At 36.5% G+C, this 16,965-nt stretch overlaps 1 protein-coding gene across 3 annotated transcripts; it reads right to left on the reverse strand.

The window, feature by feature from the left end:
• Positions 1–845: 845 nt before the first annotated feature.
• On the reverse strand, positions 846–7,851 carry LOC127426705 (E3 SUMO-protein ligase ZBED1-like). Of its 3 annotated transcripts, none has more exons than XM_051673662.1 (5): positions 7,635–7,851; positions 7,379–7,468; positions 4,554–4,646; positions 2,788–2,883; positions 846–2,649 (listed from the first exon to the last, which is right to left on the reverse strand). In XM_051673662.1, the coding sequence occupies exons 1-5, from the start codon at positions 7,681–7,683 to the stop codon at positions 1,286–1,288; spliced, it is 1,692 nt and encodes a 563-aa protein (XP_051529622.1). In that variant the 5' UTR covers positions 7,684–7,851; the 3' UTR covers positions 846–1,285. The 3 variants fall into 3 exon arrangements, with proteins under 3 accessions (XP_051529622.1, XP_051529624.1, XP_051529623.1); XM_051673663.1 differs by having other exon boundaries at positions 847–2,649; positions 4,554–4,643; XM_051673664.1 differs by lacking the exon at positions 7,379–7,468 and having other exon boundaries at positions 4,554–4,643.
• Between the last annotated feature and the right edge of the window lie 9,114 nt (positions 7,852–16,965).

The following is a 16,965-nucleotide window of genomic DNA, read 5'->3' on the forward strand; positions in this document are numbered from 1 at the left end:
AAAAATCCCTCTCCATGGCCTCCCCAAACTCCTCCCACACCTGGGTTCTCGCTTCCACAACCACTGCTCCTGAAGTCCTTCTGGTCTGCCAGTACCTGTCAGCTGAGTCCAGTGTTCTGTGGACTAACCAATCCCGAAAAGCCTCCTTCTTCAGCCTGATGGCTTCCTTCACCGCAGGTGTCCACCAGAGGGTTCTAGGATTGCCACCCTGACAGGCACCAACAACCTACCAGCCACAGCTCACAGTGGCCACCTCCGTGATGGAGGCCTTAAACACGGTCTGCTAGGACTCCATGTCTCCAGCCTCCTCCGGGATGTGGGAGAAGCTCCTCCAGAGGTGGTGATTAAAAATCTTCTGGACGGGGTCTCCGCCAAATGTAGGTTCACCCTCACAAAAAATAAACAATTACATAAAATATTTGAGTTTATATTTTACTTTAAATTAAAAAAAAAAAAAATACATTAGTAAGAATGATATCAGATGTATCTTATACATTCTGTAAAAATCGAATGACACCTGGGACAAGTTTACCCGGGGGAGGCTGCTTGCCCCAGGTGGGGGGTCATCTTACCCCAGTAGTGGGGTAAGTTGGCCCCTTTTCATAATTTTTTATTTTCTGCTTTGACAACAAAATTAGCAAATGTTTCTATTTATTTAACTGATAATATGCTGGATGATGCATCATCATCCTGTACATGCTAAAAATGTATCTATATATGTTAACATTTAAAAGTAAATGAACATTGTTCTTAAGGGGGGCATCTTACCCCATCTTACCCTACTTTTGAAACATTGTGCATTTTAATGTTTATGGATTGGCACTATTCACTTTCATTGTAAGTGCTTTGTGTAACCATGATTTTTCTTTTCTTTTTCTTTTTTAAAGAGGGATGAGACAAACATATTTTTGAGGTAATCAACATCATGCTACAAATGCTGTCGATTGAATTTGACTTGTATTGAACCCGGGACACTCCTTTAAACAGAATATACATTTCCGCAGTCAACTATAAGGTGAATTTTAATTTTTAGTTCTAAAAACACATATATATATATTTTTTTTACAATATTTATTTCAGAAAGTTCCATTAACAATATAATTTTTAAACAATAGAATTTTTACCACCATGCATGGCAAGGTTTACCAATATTTATTTATTTATTTTATTTTATTTTTATTGTAGCATATTTTAAATTATGACATTTTTTACAAACTGTTCCAAATAGGGATTTATTTATTTAGATTTTAATATATGCAAACATTATATTTTTTTATTATTTTTTTTAATTGCTGTTCAAAAACACCATCATATTGACATTTTCTGGCTCCAAGCAGCTTCTTCTGTTGACGATCAGTGATTCTTCCAGTTGATATACACGCTCCATTGGAATTGCAGTGGAAACCACTGTCAGGTACTTGCGGGCAACTGTTGCCAGTTTTTCAAACTCATCTTTGTTCCTCCAGAATTCAAGTGGTTTCACTGGAGTGTCTTTTATTTTCCAGTATTTTTGTAAGACCAACTCTTCAGTGTCATATTTGCTGTGCTCAGGTTGTATTTCTCTCCTGATTTCATTTTCAACACCAGAGTCCAACAGTACACTGGTTTTGAATTGTGGGTCCAGTGCTGTGCTAACTCTGAACCAACGGTTTTGAATGATGTTGCCGATATGATAGTCACATCTTTCAGACAGTTTCGGTGCTATTCTGTTCCCCTTCATCTTCAGGCGATTCAGTTTCTCCTTCAGTTTTTTGACCAGCGGTATGATATTTGAAATTGGGCTGTACCCTTGCCTTCCTATTTCCTCTGTAACCTCCTTCAGAATATTCAGCACATCTACAATGTCTTCAACTATTTTTCTTTCATTTTCATTCAGGCAAAGATCATCCTCTCGTCTGTCGACAAAAACCTTAAAAATGGCAGGCCACTGCAATATGATATTGTTGAGCATATGATGTGTAGGAAGCCACTTCAGACCAGTGCTCTGAGTCAGTTCATTTTGTTGAAGCTTGAGATGAGAACAATACTCCTGGAGACTTTGTGAGGCTTGGTTGTTCTGGTGAAAAAACGCAACTATATGCTGACATTTCCTCAGCAGATGTTTCAAGTCAGGGTCACCTATGGCTTCTCCGAACACTTTATCCAGAGTGTGGGCAAAACAGGGTATATATATCCATCTACAAACATTTTTATGGACCTTCTTCATGCCGTCAACGTTTGTGACCACCACCTGAGTCTTCTCTGTGATGTTCCACTCATTTGCAATTCTCAAAAGTTGCTGTACGGCCTTGTCTGCTGTATGCTCCACAAGCAGGTGAGCTGTATCTAGCACGTAGGATTTCAGCTCCCATTTTTCATCGATTAGGTGACAAGACACTGTCAGATAGAACAGTGACTCATTTGAGCTCCACAGCTCAGTTGAGAGAACAAGGTTACTTGAATTATTGACGGCAGCCTGTACTTCCATTCTCTTATGCCTATAAAGTCTCTGAAGCTCAGCTTGAACCCAGGAGGCATTTAACGGAATATGCAAAGATGGCTGTAGACTCCTTGTGAGATGTTGGAACCAAGCTCCTTCCATGGTCCTTAATGGTTGTAGGTCCTTCACAATCATGTTCAACAGAAGTGTCTTGAAATTTGAGTCATCACCTAATTAATAACAAATACATTCAACAAGATAGATTACAGCACTGACAAATTTATTCAATACACAATTTAAGAAGTCATACTTTGAAGAATATTTCTCATAACGGAATCATAAAAAGTGTACACTTAATTACACCTCACCTTTGCATCTGTGTGTTGCTAATTCTTGCAGGTTGTGAGAATGGGATTCATGATCTGTGGACCGCTGAGCTTGGACCCTATTTGACTCCTTTATACCTGTGTATGATTAACACACAAGCACATTAAATTATTATTTTTATTATCTGTCCTTTTTATGGTAGATAGTTGTTATTTATTTGTGGAATTTTTTGCTCATTAATGTATTTGGTATATTAAATCATTTATTTTATTTTTAATGCGGTGGTATAAGGCAGAGTACTGAGTGTGAATGTTTGCATGTTTTCGTATTGTCTTGTGTTATTCCACCTTGTGGGGGACCAATTTCCATGAGATTGGACAATAAAGATTAAATTCAATTCAATTCTGAACTGATCCTGGTTCTTGTTGATAAAGCATTAGCCTACCATCCAAGCCATCTAAATAAGAAACATGAGTCTTATTGCCATGTAATGTAGTAACTAGGACATCTGTCCTTATTAGTGATATAAAGGTATGCAAGGCTGCAGGAAGTAGTGGTGTTGAGCATTTGTGTATCCTTTTGAGAGTTGGTGCATCATTGTCATTCCCAAGTGTGAGAACATAGAAGACTTTTATGCTTTACTGCTGTGCAATAGGTGGGTCAATGACTAGACACTCATTAAAATATATATATATATATATATATATATATATATATATATATATATATATATATATATATTATCCGGATTTACACTCAAATTTATTTTAAGATTTACGCATTTCAATTTCATAAAAAAAAAAAAAAAATTCTATCCAAATTAAGTAATCTTTAATAAAATAATAATAATAATACAAATATTTTATTAAATTAATTTAGTTGAAAACAACTAAACAATGGAATTTTGTAATGAAATTGAAATGTGTAAATCATAAAAATTAGTTATTCAAAAAAACATAAAAAATGCAATACACACAAAACAATTACTTGAATGAACATTTTCTATGATAAGCATGTTTTTTTAATGACTGAATTTAAAGTGGGCTAATTTTAGTCTCATGAAAAGCTGAGATTCTTAAAAAAAAAAAAAAAATAGAATAGCAGAATAATCATTTACTATTAATTATTTATTTTTTTATAATAAAATGTGAAAACTTTTTCCATCAAAATCATAGTCATGTGGTGTAGAAAACATATGTTGCCATTTTGTAGTAAAAAAAAAAAAACAACAAAAACAAAACAAACAGAAGGAGCCTTTAGACCCAGTGACTGTATCGGAAGTTTAAACAAACGAACAAACAAAATAAATAAATACGACATTTTGACATTTTAATGAAAAGGCAGATTTTGTTAAGGTCGATTAACTCTGATAAAACATATTGATATTTGACAAAATTAAATCATATATATATATATATATATATATATATATATATATATATATATATATATATATTATTATTATTATTATTAAAAATTAAAATAAGCATATTATTTTTACCTTGAAAAAGTTTATTATTAAAAATAAATTATTTGTTTACACTTTAGTTTATACCTTTTACATTAAAAGTGTCATGTGGTGTAACCATAAAGTCATCAAATTATATTTTGGTATAAAAAAAATTTTTTTTTTAAAATGCTCTAAATATTTATTTTTCATCACCTCGGACAACCATATTTGTCAATGACCCGGGTAGCATCATCTATCAATAAAAATTTTTTTAAAAAAATAAATAAAAAAAATGTAATTGTTTAGTAGTGTAACTGAACGTAAGGCCGTCATAAAACATTAAAAATGTTTTCTTACCATGCTTTTGTCTAAACACACGTTTGTATGGAAGCTGCATGTGTCCGTCTCTGGGTAAAACATGTCGACTTCGGTTTCCCATGTGGAGATCTGCTTGCATGAAAACAAACAAACAAACAAGCTGTAAATGTGTGTTTTAGGGACACTGACAATACGGAAGCGAAAAAAGACGAGAAGGGGAAGCTCCATTCGTTTCGTGGCAGTGGATAGTTTTAACCATTATTTCAAGTTGACTCACAATAATATGTTAACATGTATTATCTCCTTTCTTTTGGAGAAACCTGAAAAAATTTACCAGACCGAACTCTTTTCTTGTGTGTTTCTTTTGATGATATGGTAGCCATTCCGTCTGTTCCTTGAGTAATAACAGCAAACCGCATTTACACCCCAAAATCAATTATAATTAACAAAGAAAAATATGCCTGTAAGAGTATTAGTCGTGAAGTTGGTCCGGGACACACGCAGAATCGAGTCTATAGACCAGCAGTTTTACATTCACTATTGTCAAAACGAAACAAAAAACAAAACATGTTTTTCCAGTTCGTTTGAATATAAAGTTATGTAACCTGCCAGTATATTATGTTTGGCATAAAAAAGGGTACATACACTATATTGCCAAAAGTATTCGCTCACCTGCCTTTAGACGCATATGAACTTAAGTGACATCCCATTCTTAATCCATAGGGTTTAATATGACGTCGGCCCACCCTTTGCAGCTATAACAGCTTCAACTATTCTGGGAAGGCTTTCCACAAGGTTTAGGAGTGTGTTTATGGGAATTTTTGACCATTCTTCCAGAAGCGCATTTGTGAGGTCAGACACTGATGTTGGACGAGAAGGCCTGGCTCGCAGTCTTCGCTCTAATTCATCCCAAAGGTGCTCTATCGGGTTGAGGTCAGGACTCTGTGCAGGCCAGTCAAGTTCTTCCACACCAAACTCGCTCATCCATGTCTTTATGGACCTTGCTTTGCGCACTGGTGCGCAGTCATGTTGGAACAGGAAGGGGCCATCCCCAAACTGTTCCCACAAAGTTGGGAGCATGGAATTGTCCAAAATCTCTTGGTATGCTGAAGCATTCAGAGTTCCTTTCACTGGAACTAAGGGGCCAAGCCCAGCTCCTGAAAAACAACCCCACACCATAATCCCCCTCCACCAAACTTCACAGTTGGCACAATGCAGTCAGACAAGTACCATTCTCCTGGCAACCGCCAAAACCAGACTCGTCCATCAGATTGCCAGATGGAGAAGCGTGATTCGTCACTCCAGAGAACGCGTCTCCACTGCTCTAGAGTCCAGTGGCGGCGTGCTTTACACCACTGCATCCGACGCTTTGCATTGCACTTGGTGATGTATGGCTTGGATGCAGCTGCTCGGCCATGGATACCCATTCCATGAAGCTCTCTACGCACTGTTCTTGAGCTAATCTGAAGGCCACATGAACTTTGGAGGTCTGTAGCGATTGACTCTGCAGAAAGTTGGCGACCTCTGCGCACTATGTGCCTTAGCATCCGCTGACCCCGCTCTGTCATTTTATGTGGCCTACCACTTCGTGGCTGAGTTGCTGTCATTCCCAATCGATTCCACTTTGTTATAATACCACTGACAGTTGACTGTGGAATATTTAGTAGCGAGGAAATTTCACAACTGGACTTGTTGCACAGGTGGCATCCTATCACAGTACCACGCTGGAATTCACTGAGCTCCTGAGAGTGGCCCATTCTTTCACAAATGTTTGTAGAAGCAGTCTGCATGCCTAGGTGCTTCATTTTATACACCTGTGGCCATGGAAGTGATTGGAACACCTGAATTCAATTATTTGGATGGGTGAGCGAATACTTTTGGCAATATAGTGTAAGTGTGATCAGATCTTTAAGGTTCACAGTGATTTACAGAGCTGTAGCCTACCCTGCCGGTGTGCCCGTAAAAATAATAATGAATAATTATATACATAATTATATTAAAAAAAAAAATTCCTTTTTTTTTTTACGGTTGTAGAAGAACAATTGTAAATAAATGTTTGTTCCACGTTAAATCTGTAGGCCTGCATTTAGATTTTGTCTAATGTAATGGCCAGCAGATGGCGTCAAATAGCCTCAAACAACAATTTAGCGTCGTGCAGTCATAAAATCTATGTTTGTCTTCAAATAACCACGAAAAAGAAGAATCCTCCACTGGGACGCATGCAAGACTCAGGACGTTTTGACTTTTTTTTACAGGAAACATTTTGTACACGAAAAGTATACTTGTTTAAATCTACTAATTTCAAGGATTGGACGTAAAATACCAATGGAAATCCGCCCGTGTAATCTCCAGACAATTATAATAAAAATAATAAAAGAAATAAAAAAAAAAAAATAAAAAAAAAATAAAAAAAAATCTTACAAACGACTGTGATTGGTGCATCCTCAAAAAAGCGCTGAGAAAAATAACAGGTGCCACGTGATATATATTATTTTATTTTTTGATTAAATATTAAATTAAGCATATTTTTTTTTTTTTACCTTGAAAAAGTTTATAATTAAAAATAAACTATTTAACTGTTTGCACTTTCATTTATTTAAAGTGAAAATAAAGTATTTTATACCTTTTACTTTATGGTTACACCACATGACACTTTTAAAGTCATCAAATAATATTTTTGTAAAAAAACAATGCTCTAAATATTTATTTTTTATCACCTCGGACAACCGTATTTGTCAATGACCCGGGCAGCATCATTATCATTTTTTTTTTTTTTTTTTTTTTAAACCTTTTAATTATGTTTCATTGTTTAGTAGTGTAACTGAACATAAGGCCGTCATAAAACATTAAAAATGTTTTCTTACCACGCTTTCGTCTAAACACACGTTTGTATGGAAGCTGCATGTGTCCGTCTCTGGGTAAAACATGTCGACTTCGGTTTCCCATGTGGAGATCTGCTTGCATGAAAACAAACAAACAAACAAGCTGTGTGTTTTAGGGACACAGACGATCCATTCGTTTCGTGGCAGTGGATAGTTTTAACCATTATTTTAAGTTGACTCGCAATAATATGCTAACATGTATTATCTCCTTTCTTTTGGAGAAACCTGAAAAACTTACCAAACCGAACTCTTTTCTTGTGTGTTTCTTTTGATGATATGGTAGCCATTCCGTCTGTTCCTTGAGTAATAACAGCAAACCGTATTTACACCCCAAAATCAATTATAATTAACAAAGAAAAATATGCCTGTAAGAGTATTAGTCGTGAAGTTGGTCCGCGACACACGCAGAATCGAGTCTATAGACCAGCAGTTTTACATTCACTATTGCCAAAACGAAACAAAAAAACAAAACATGTTTTTCCAGTTCGTTCGTTATGTAACCTGCCAGTATATTATGTTTGGCATAAAAAAAAAAAAAAAAAAGAGTATATAAGTTTGATGAAACAAATATTGGATCAGATCTTTAAGGCTCACAGTGATTTCCAGAGTTGTAGCCTACCCCACGAGTGTGCCTGTAAAAATAATAATAAATAATTATATACATAATTATATTTAAATTGAGTTTTTTTATTATTTTTATTTAATTTATTTTTTTATTATTATAATTATAATTATTATTATTTTAACGTTTGTGAAAGAACTATTGTAAATAAATGTTTGCTCCACATTAAGGATCTGCCTACATTTAGATTTTGTCTAATGTAATGGCCAGCAGATGGCGTCAAATAGCCTCAAACAACAATTTAGCGTCGTGCAGTCATAAAATCTATTTTTGTCTTCAAATAACCAGTAATGCAAATCACTTGCCTTTTGCGGAAAGTCGTACGTCGTTTTGAATCAAAAGCATGTTTTTAATTGGATATTTATTGTAATTGATATTTATATTATACCATGTCAATGTGTCCCGTCAGTTTTTGGTTTTGCTTCACCGATAGATTGCCGCAAATTTCTGAGGTGACACATTGTACGACATATTATATCAATGACTTAACAAAAGTTTCGAAAATAATACAAGTAACTAAATATGGTTCGCAAAGACAAAATTATGAGCATGCTGTACCGTTATTTGAATGCTTTTTTATCAGACAGACAGACAGATAGATAGATAGATAGATAGATAGATAGATAGATAGATAGATAGATAGATAGACCTACTACAGTAGATCATCTCCCTCCCATCTCCAACTAGGACCAAATACATCTGCATATGACATCAACACCTGTTTTTCATCACTGCACCATTGGCCCAGCCCGCTGGTGCTCAGACAGTCACACTTACACAGATGAAGAGGAGAAAGGGCCTGTCATGGTAGATTCAACCAAATGGGACTTACACATGACACCTTCATGTGTCATCTGGATTTAAATGTTTTTCTAAGCAAACCTGCATTAAATGAACGGCTTTGACCATTTTCATTCATCTTGTGCCGCTTTTAATAGACGCGATGTCAAGTTAGGACCCCATTCTGTTTCATCTTGCTGTTGTGCTGTTTTGAAAGCATCCTGGACCGTTTTTGCACCCATCTGTGGTATTTTTAGTTTTTAGTCTTTTGTACACATGCACTATATGGACATCTTTAATCATTTCGATGTGTTTCCGGCGATGTGTGGCGCGTTTTAAGAGCGGTACAAGCGCAACTTTTAAAAACTCATCTCATTCTGCTGCTGCCAACGTCTGTGTAAACAAAAACGGAAGATGTGAGGACTAGGGATGGGCACATCGATACTGCAGGATCGATACATCGATACTCACAAGCTACTTATTTGATATCGATTCCTTGAAAAAAAATATTGATAATAAAATTATATAAAAATTATATAGTGATGCCACTCCTAAACGTTTTCAACACTGGCGATTTCTCAGGGCCAGCAAAGCCTCCTCTGCTGGCCTAACATGCCAAATAAATAAATAATTTTATTCTCAATCACCTTTTTGCTTATGTATTTTTAATCGCTTTCCACTCTTAATTAATCTACAAAAAAATAGAGAAAAATGAAAAGTTTATCCAGTCAGAATTTATTCCTTGATGCTTACAAGCAAAGCGTGACAACTGTTTCACAAATCGCATGCCCGAAGCCAAAGCAGTGCGTGAGTCTGAGCTCCACCCCCTTAGGCCTTCAGAATTTCCACAGAATCCCTCAACAGTGCAAATGAATGAGCAACTAAAGTCAGATTGTCAGATTCATCAGCCAATCAGATTGATTTATTTGTTCTTGGTGGGTGTGATCTTTAGGATATGTCCCAGTCGAGGCCTTCTAGCTGGCCTTGAGTGACGCAATCACGCTTTAAGTGATGTACATAATTCAAGAGCGAAAAGCGTAAGATCAAGCTGTCTGACTCATCACGGCTGGTAGTGCCGTTGAGAAAGAGATCCTTATGGATTTAAAAACACAAGATGTTCTGCATGACCGTGTGATTGCTTAATTTATTAAACAGGAAAGGAGGGCTGATTTTCACTTCAAGTAATTGGTAAGTGCTTTTGTTATAGCAACATCAGGAGATTTCTAAGTGTAAATTAGGCTGCTTGAGCATTCAGTGTCGGATCAAGTTTTGAAAAGAAGTGCTGCGTTCCATTCAACTCGGAAAGTCGGATTTGACAACTTCCTACTACGATAAGTGCAATGGAATGCACCTTTAAGTCAGAATCACAACTTGTAGGCTCATGCAGAAATTCTCAACTCCGATTTCGCCGAGATGCAGGGGCATGATGTCACACAAACATGTCGACACACAGGGAGATATACAAAGTAAGAGATAAACATTCACTTTATTAATAATATTGACAAATGAGTTCGTTTCCACATTACATGATATTAAAGCTTGTTTAACAAATGCCCGCAGAAACAGGTGTATAAAACATGGTAAATTATAATCGCTTTTGATAATTGTACATCTGAAGCACAAATGCTAGCGCTGCAGCATTGTTTATCAGTTGGGTTGCTAGGAGACATCTGTAATGAGAGTCAAACCCCTGCTAAGCTAACGGGAGTGTTGTAGTTCCGAATATCGGGGAATGGAATGCATTTATGGTCGGAGATATCAAGCAGCAGCATAACGGTGTACCCTGACGAAACGAGATTTATTGCAAGCAACATTTAAATCGCAAATATTGTTAGATAGATTTGTCCAGGTATTATAGACCTCCTTGGAAGATTCATATGAAAAATTATGATTTTTGAATGTCTGTTCAGGAGACGTTCATTTCACAAAACAGTCATGCTGCAGTTAAAATTAGGCTTGCTTGAGCATTAAGTGTCATTTCAAGTTCTGGCTTTCGTGCGTGGACGTGTTTTTAAAATGTCAATTGGTATTACTAGTTAGCTGCGACATAATGTGTGATGTCCAAAGGCATAGGGTGTCTTATTCATTGTGAAACTGTGTTTTCTTAATGGCATGAATCACACTGAAGGCCTAGACTTTAAATGCACGGCCCGCCATTGGTTTTCAGTACTTTTGTATAATGCTTGTGCCAAAACATCCCTGACTTATTTAGCTGGCCCATGTCACATGACCGTGAGAAGCAAGCGTGCAACCGCGCACGGTCACACACTTCTGCATCAAACTGAGAGTGATTGAGAGAATGGCAGAAAGGAAACATAGCGTGGTGTGGTGCTACTATTCACCTGTAGATAAAAATACAGCAAGATGCAATATTTGTGACAAGAATGTGCCGCACTGCAGCAACACGAGTAACCTCTTCAAACAAAGTTATAAGAAGACTGAACAAAAACAAGAAGATGCCCATACATCCAAGTCTCCTGCAGCACCCTCTGTCTGACAAAAGATGTTACAGGAAAGTTTTCAGGGAGGCAAAGCCTATCCAGTTACAGATAGCACCGTTATTAGTTATTACCTCTGCCACGTCTTTTCTTTTTTTTTTCAAATGACCATTATTTTGAAAAATCACATACCCATTTAAGAAATAATAAATATCGGTATCGATAAAAATGTAACAAATAGTATCGGTATCATATCGAATTAAAAAAAGTTTGGTATCGCCCATCCTTAGTGAGGACCAGTGTCTCTGCTTTGGCCTGTTGCCGGTTGAAGCACCGAACGTCACCATGTCTTGTATTACGTTTGCGTATTCACAACATTTCAGCATGCATTGTATGTGTTTATGGCTCATATCAGCGTGCATTGCTTGGGAACCAGTCACAATATGATTCAAGCTTTGCAAAGGAACTGTTATTGAAGGATGGGGCAGTTAAACACTACTAAAACCGTGAGTAAACAGTTTAATTCACGAATGTTTCAAATGTCATGACTGTTTTATAGTTACTGTGCTTTAAGGAACATTTTATACATTGAGATGAAATGTGTTGGGTGTACGTTATGTGTTAACCCTGAAATGTAGTTTTATAAATTTTAATGCAATGTTTGTTCATTTTCTTCTGTTTGAGTTTCAAATATGGCTGTATTTGAGGGGCTGCATAAAGTTAGCCAATCAGAACAGTGGGCGTTTACATTGAAGTCTTAAAGGTGTCTTGACCCCTCTAAAAATGTGCTTTTTTAAAAAAAAAAATGCATCTCCACAGTGAGTAATGTGGGTGAAAAACAGTTTTTTTCCACTGTCATCATAGATTTTAGGTCTAATTCCTGAGCAGGTGAGAGAATTATAGCAGTATGAATGGAAGACATTGTTTGGTGGCAAACCCTTCACTGCACCCAAGTATTAGGACAGGTTGACTTGCAAACTCAGAGTTGATTATGGAAAAACACAAAACAAATACATATTACATGTAGTATGCCACAAAACAGACATTTTAGCAATCTTCAGACACAAAGGAACAACCATATGATGAAGGCACGAACCATAACATATTGCTTTGTTGTGTGTTCTTTTCTCTGACACCTTTAGCCCTATTATTATTTGGGTTGGGTAATAGTCTGGGTAATTTGGGTTTGGGTAATAGCCATCTCAATGTCTTCCTATATTCCTAAAATATAATTCCTGCAGAAGATTTAAGAGGATTCTTGTTGCTAGGTAATGCCCTTAAATATTAAAGCATAAACCACATCCTTTCTGTAACAAACATTATTGAATCTAAAAGCACCTGGTCTCAGAATCACTTTAAAATACCAAAATAATTGTATTACATGGCTTGTATATATCGCGGCAGTTTTCTGGTGAAATAAAAACCGCAGGCGCTACAACGTAAAATGGCAGATTATCATTCTATGAACATGTTACGTCTGAAAATCCATGCTTCCCTACTATTTATTATGCCAAAAACAGTATGACAATAGAGTACTATTTCCGAATCCTCAGTATTCATAAAACAGTAAGCGAGAATTACCCGGATGACTTACTATTTCCGGTGAGATCCTGAAGTACTGATCGACTGGACACTTTATGATCCCATAATCCCTCAGGAGCTGAGGTGACATCACGTTCAAAAAGATGGATTTAAATGATCGTCAGTGAACCATGAGTTGGACAGCTCATTTCAACTTTAAGTGATATATTTATACCAAGAAAGTTGTTCCTTGTGCTTAAATGGTGCTTGTTTAACAAAACCAGAGATTGTTTTTCACGGTTGTTGTTCTTACATCCAGGGTTGGGAGGGTTACTTTTGAAATGTATTCCTCTACAGATTACAGAATACATGCTGTAAAATATAATTTGTAACGTATTTCGTTAGATTACTCAAGGTCAGTAACGTATTCTAAATACTTTGGATTACTTCTTCAGCACTGGTACACAGTACAGTAAGACAAAATACACATGTTAAAAATACATTCTCTGAAAAACCTAAATGTCTTATGCAGTGTTGTTTCTAAAACAAGATTAATCAAACTGATCTTGTTTTAAGGATTTTTGGATATTTTTACGGGAAAACAATACCAAAATTATTATCAAGAATACAGTTTTTGCCCTAACATCAAAGGTCTTACTAGAAAAAAAGAAATTATGATCTAACGTGAATTTTCTTGATAAAAAAATATGATCGTGCCTGGTAACGTGCATGTAAAATGGCTAGAAATAGCATTTTGGCTTAGCGTAAAGCTGACAATTTACACAAGGTTTACTTCTATTTCTTCTGCTCCAAATTTACTTCAAACTTACTTCTCTGTCTGCTCGTATGAATGTAACACATCATAAGAAAGTGTTTCACTGCTGTTCAAATGCACTTTGGATCACATCATTTATATGTATAAATGTTTTCCATCTGAAAGGACTAAATATTAAATGAAACAAATGACAATAAAATGCAAAGTAATCTCTTCAGTAATCAAAATACTTTTTGAATGTAACTATTCTTGTTACCAAAGATTTAAATTGTAACTGTAGTGGAATACAGTTGCTTATATTTAGTATTTTAAATATGTAATCCTGTTACATGTATTCCGTTACTCCCCAACCCTGCTTACGTCATATATTTGGTTCACGGGTCAAGACCTACATCCCCGGATGAAGTATATCCGAACTCTATTCATAATACTTGCATGCATTCCTAAAAGAACGTACTGTTTTACCGACCAAGAAATGCATCCTTCATCAAATACAGTACATAATGTGACAGTAAGTGATTTCGGACACAGTGTTACTTTTCTCTCTGTTCCTCACACAATGCTATCTTTGGACATCAAAACACTTTAACTACAATGCATGACTTGAAACGCGATACGTTTTAATGTTTGCATTACATAACTAACTACATTTACAAGCTTGTTTAAATGTGATCAAATTGTACAATAGTTCAACTGATATAGTGTTGCACTTATGATGCAAAGGAATGGGGTACGAGTACTGTATAGCATGTGAGACGAAAGTGTCATAGAAGAACCACAAAATTATGTGGTTGCTTCAGCTATTGCATTTTTCATCTCACATTTGCTTTTATGACACTACCGGTTCGGTTTAAGAGGTAGGGCTGGTTTTGTTGATTTAAAATTCAATAGAGCATTAACTTTAAAACCTCATCTGTTTGGCAAATTTTACTTGCGTTTAGCACCACACAGTGGACATTTTACCACAATATAAGGATCCACGTAATATCCTGTTGCCACAGTCACATGATTTTCATAAGATCAGGCTGCCTTTTTCTGTGTTCACTCAATTTAAGCAGACATTAACATTTGTCTAAGCAGGGTGTCTGGAAGCCTCTCAAACTACACATCCTGAATGTCACTGTAAGTGTCAAGCTTGTTATTTTTTTTTCAAATATTTCTCTCGTTTTGTTTTTTTCCTGCTGTCATTGTAGAGACACGTGCACCACCCCTTGACACGTTCTGGCCCTGCACACTGCTGGGTGGAGTTTGGGTGAACTTCCTTCCTGTGGAGAACCACAAAGGGTCTTCGAGCAACAGCAGTGTTACCAGGATATCTCTAGCTAAGTTAAAAAGTGGTGTCTGTGCTGTTTCTTTCCCTTACACATTAAGCCAGAAATGAAGATGAAAACAGATAGGCCCTACAACACTTAATCACCTACATTACCCTTACCTTCCTTGGTCTATATTAAAGAGATCATGACTACCCTTCATATTGTGTAACTGAAGATTGTATGATAATGATTTTGTCATGTCACAAGTTAGCAAGGTCATTGTGTGTATTTTTTTTAAAGGTGAAGTGTACTTTTTTGACATCAAAATACATTCTACTTTCCCAGTTTATTGTTCATTGACGAGTAAGCCAATCATGGGCTTACCTCACCCAAAAGTATTAACACTGAGCTTCCCAGGCACTATCAAAACATTGATGGTTATATTTTGAGTGGCCCTCTCAGCTCCACCCATCCAGTTCTAGCTCAATATATAGCGTGAGTTTGGGGCATGGCTGCTTGCTTCAGCTGGGGGAATATGAACAACCATGGCAGACATGCACAGAGGAAAATAAACTGAGCTACGTGAATATTCGAAGACTTGCTAAAAGACACAAATAACAGAGTAAAACCAGAATGAAAATTTGTGTCCCATTTACAAGGTGGAGTACACACACACACACACACACACACACCACCACCACAAATGATGAGGACACTCTGGCAATTGAGTGCGCCAATAACGAGATCACAACACAAGTTGCTAATACACTGCCACCTCCACCCGTCAACAACAGCAATCTCACCTAGGGCGCCAAAATGGTCAGAAATGGAGCTGTCGTTACACTTACTAATAGTTACCAGAACAAAAATCATTTCTCTTGTGCTAGATCCCCCAATTCCTCTGCCACACTTTCTGTCCGGTATATGTTATAACGGTCTTGTTTATTATGACATTAAATGTTTATCACCTTTTATTGAGTATGGCCTATTTGTTCATTGGGAATCAGAGTGTGTGAAAGGGTGTGATGAGTCTAAGGGGTGTTGGCTAAGGTTGTTTGAAAACATATTTTATTTTTGTAATTCCGTTTGGTGCCACTAGTAGCGCAGAACTTACACACTTCCTTTAAATACTTACTCTTATAATACTTAATAAGATATTCTTAATAAGAATATTTTCTTTGATTATAGCTTGACTTTAAAGCCCATGGTCCTGCATCCCCATTCTGCCATTAAGTCTTAATGGGGCACCATTGTTGAGCTTGGACCAGTGCCAAGAATGACCCAAGTTTGTTGCTGACTGCTGTTCTATGCTGGGAAACATAGTTTTTCTACTTTCTCAACAATATTTTCTTTCCTTTGTTTCTTTTTTTGAACAGATGATCTCCTGCACTGGTTAAGTAGAGGTGTCAGTCAAATACAGGATGAACTGCATAGAGAGGTGAATAAATACTTTGCAGCTGGATTTCAATAGTTAATCATCTTTCAGAATGTCACATTGGTTCCTTTTATGTGAAAGGCTTTTGTCACTTGAAATGTACTGCCACACCTTTAAGGATGCATTTCATGAAGTGTCATCCAAAAGTCTCAAGCTGTGTCCCAAATGGCGCACCATACACTTATGCACTCAGCCATGTAGTGTATGAATTTTCAAAGTGTAGTATTGTCCCAAATGGAAATTTTATTTGTATTTTTTTTTTTTTTTACTACACTGATGCATTCGCTGTTTAACCTGTTGATGCTCATTGACCCCACCCATGGGTTTGACTTTACTTTGCTTAAATTAGTTAACATTTACCATATAGTGTGCTGTTCAAAATTGTTCATGATGTTGACAAATTATACATCTTTATAATATGTCAACATTATTAACTCTATTTAGACTAGACTCTATAGTATATGTGAACTAATTTAAGCAAAGTGACATCAGTTCTGGGTGGGGGCAGGCATGCACATCAACAGGTTAACAGCTGATGGAACTGACATTTCAAACACATGCGATGTGTTGCCGCTAGCTTTAGCGCATTAGCCAGCCTCAGTTCAAAACTCGTATCTCAAACGACGTACATTCACACCGCGTGGGTTGATGATAAATCATTTAACTTACATTTGTAAGGTGAAGTCTTCCCTGATGTTTAGCTAGTTGCAACATTCTTCATTATTTACAATTGTTTTGTCAGGCC

This window comes from Myxocyprinus asiaticus, chromosome 36 (genome assembly GCF_019703515.2).
Source record: "Myxocyprinus asiaticus isolate MX2 ecotype Aquarium Trade chromosome 36, UBuf_Myxa_2, whole genome shotgun sequence".
NCBI classification, from domain to species: Eukaryota; Metazoa; Chordata; class Actinopteri; order Cypriniformes; family Catostomidae; genus Myxocyprinus; species Myxocyprinus asiaticus.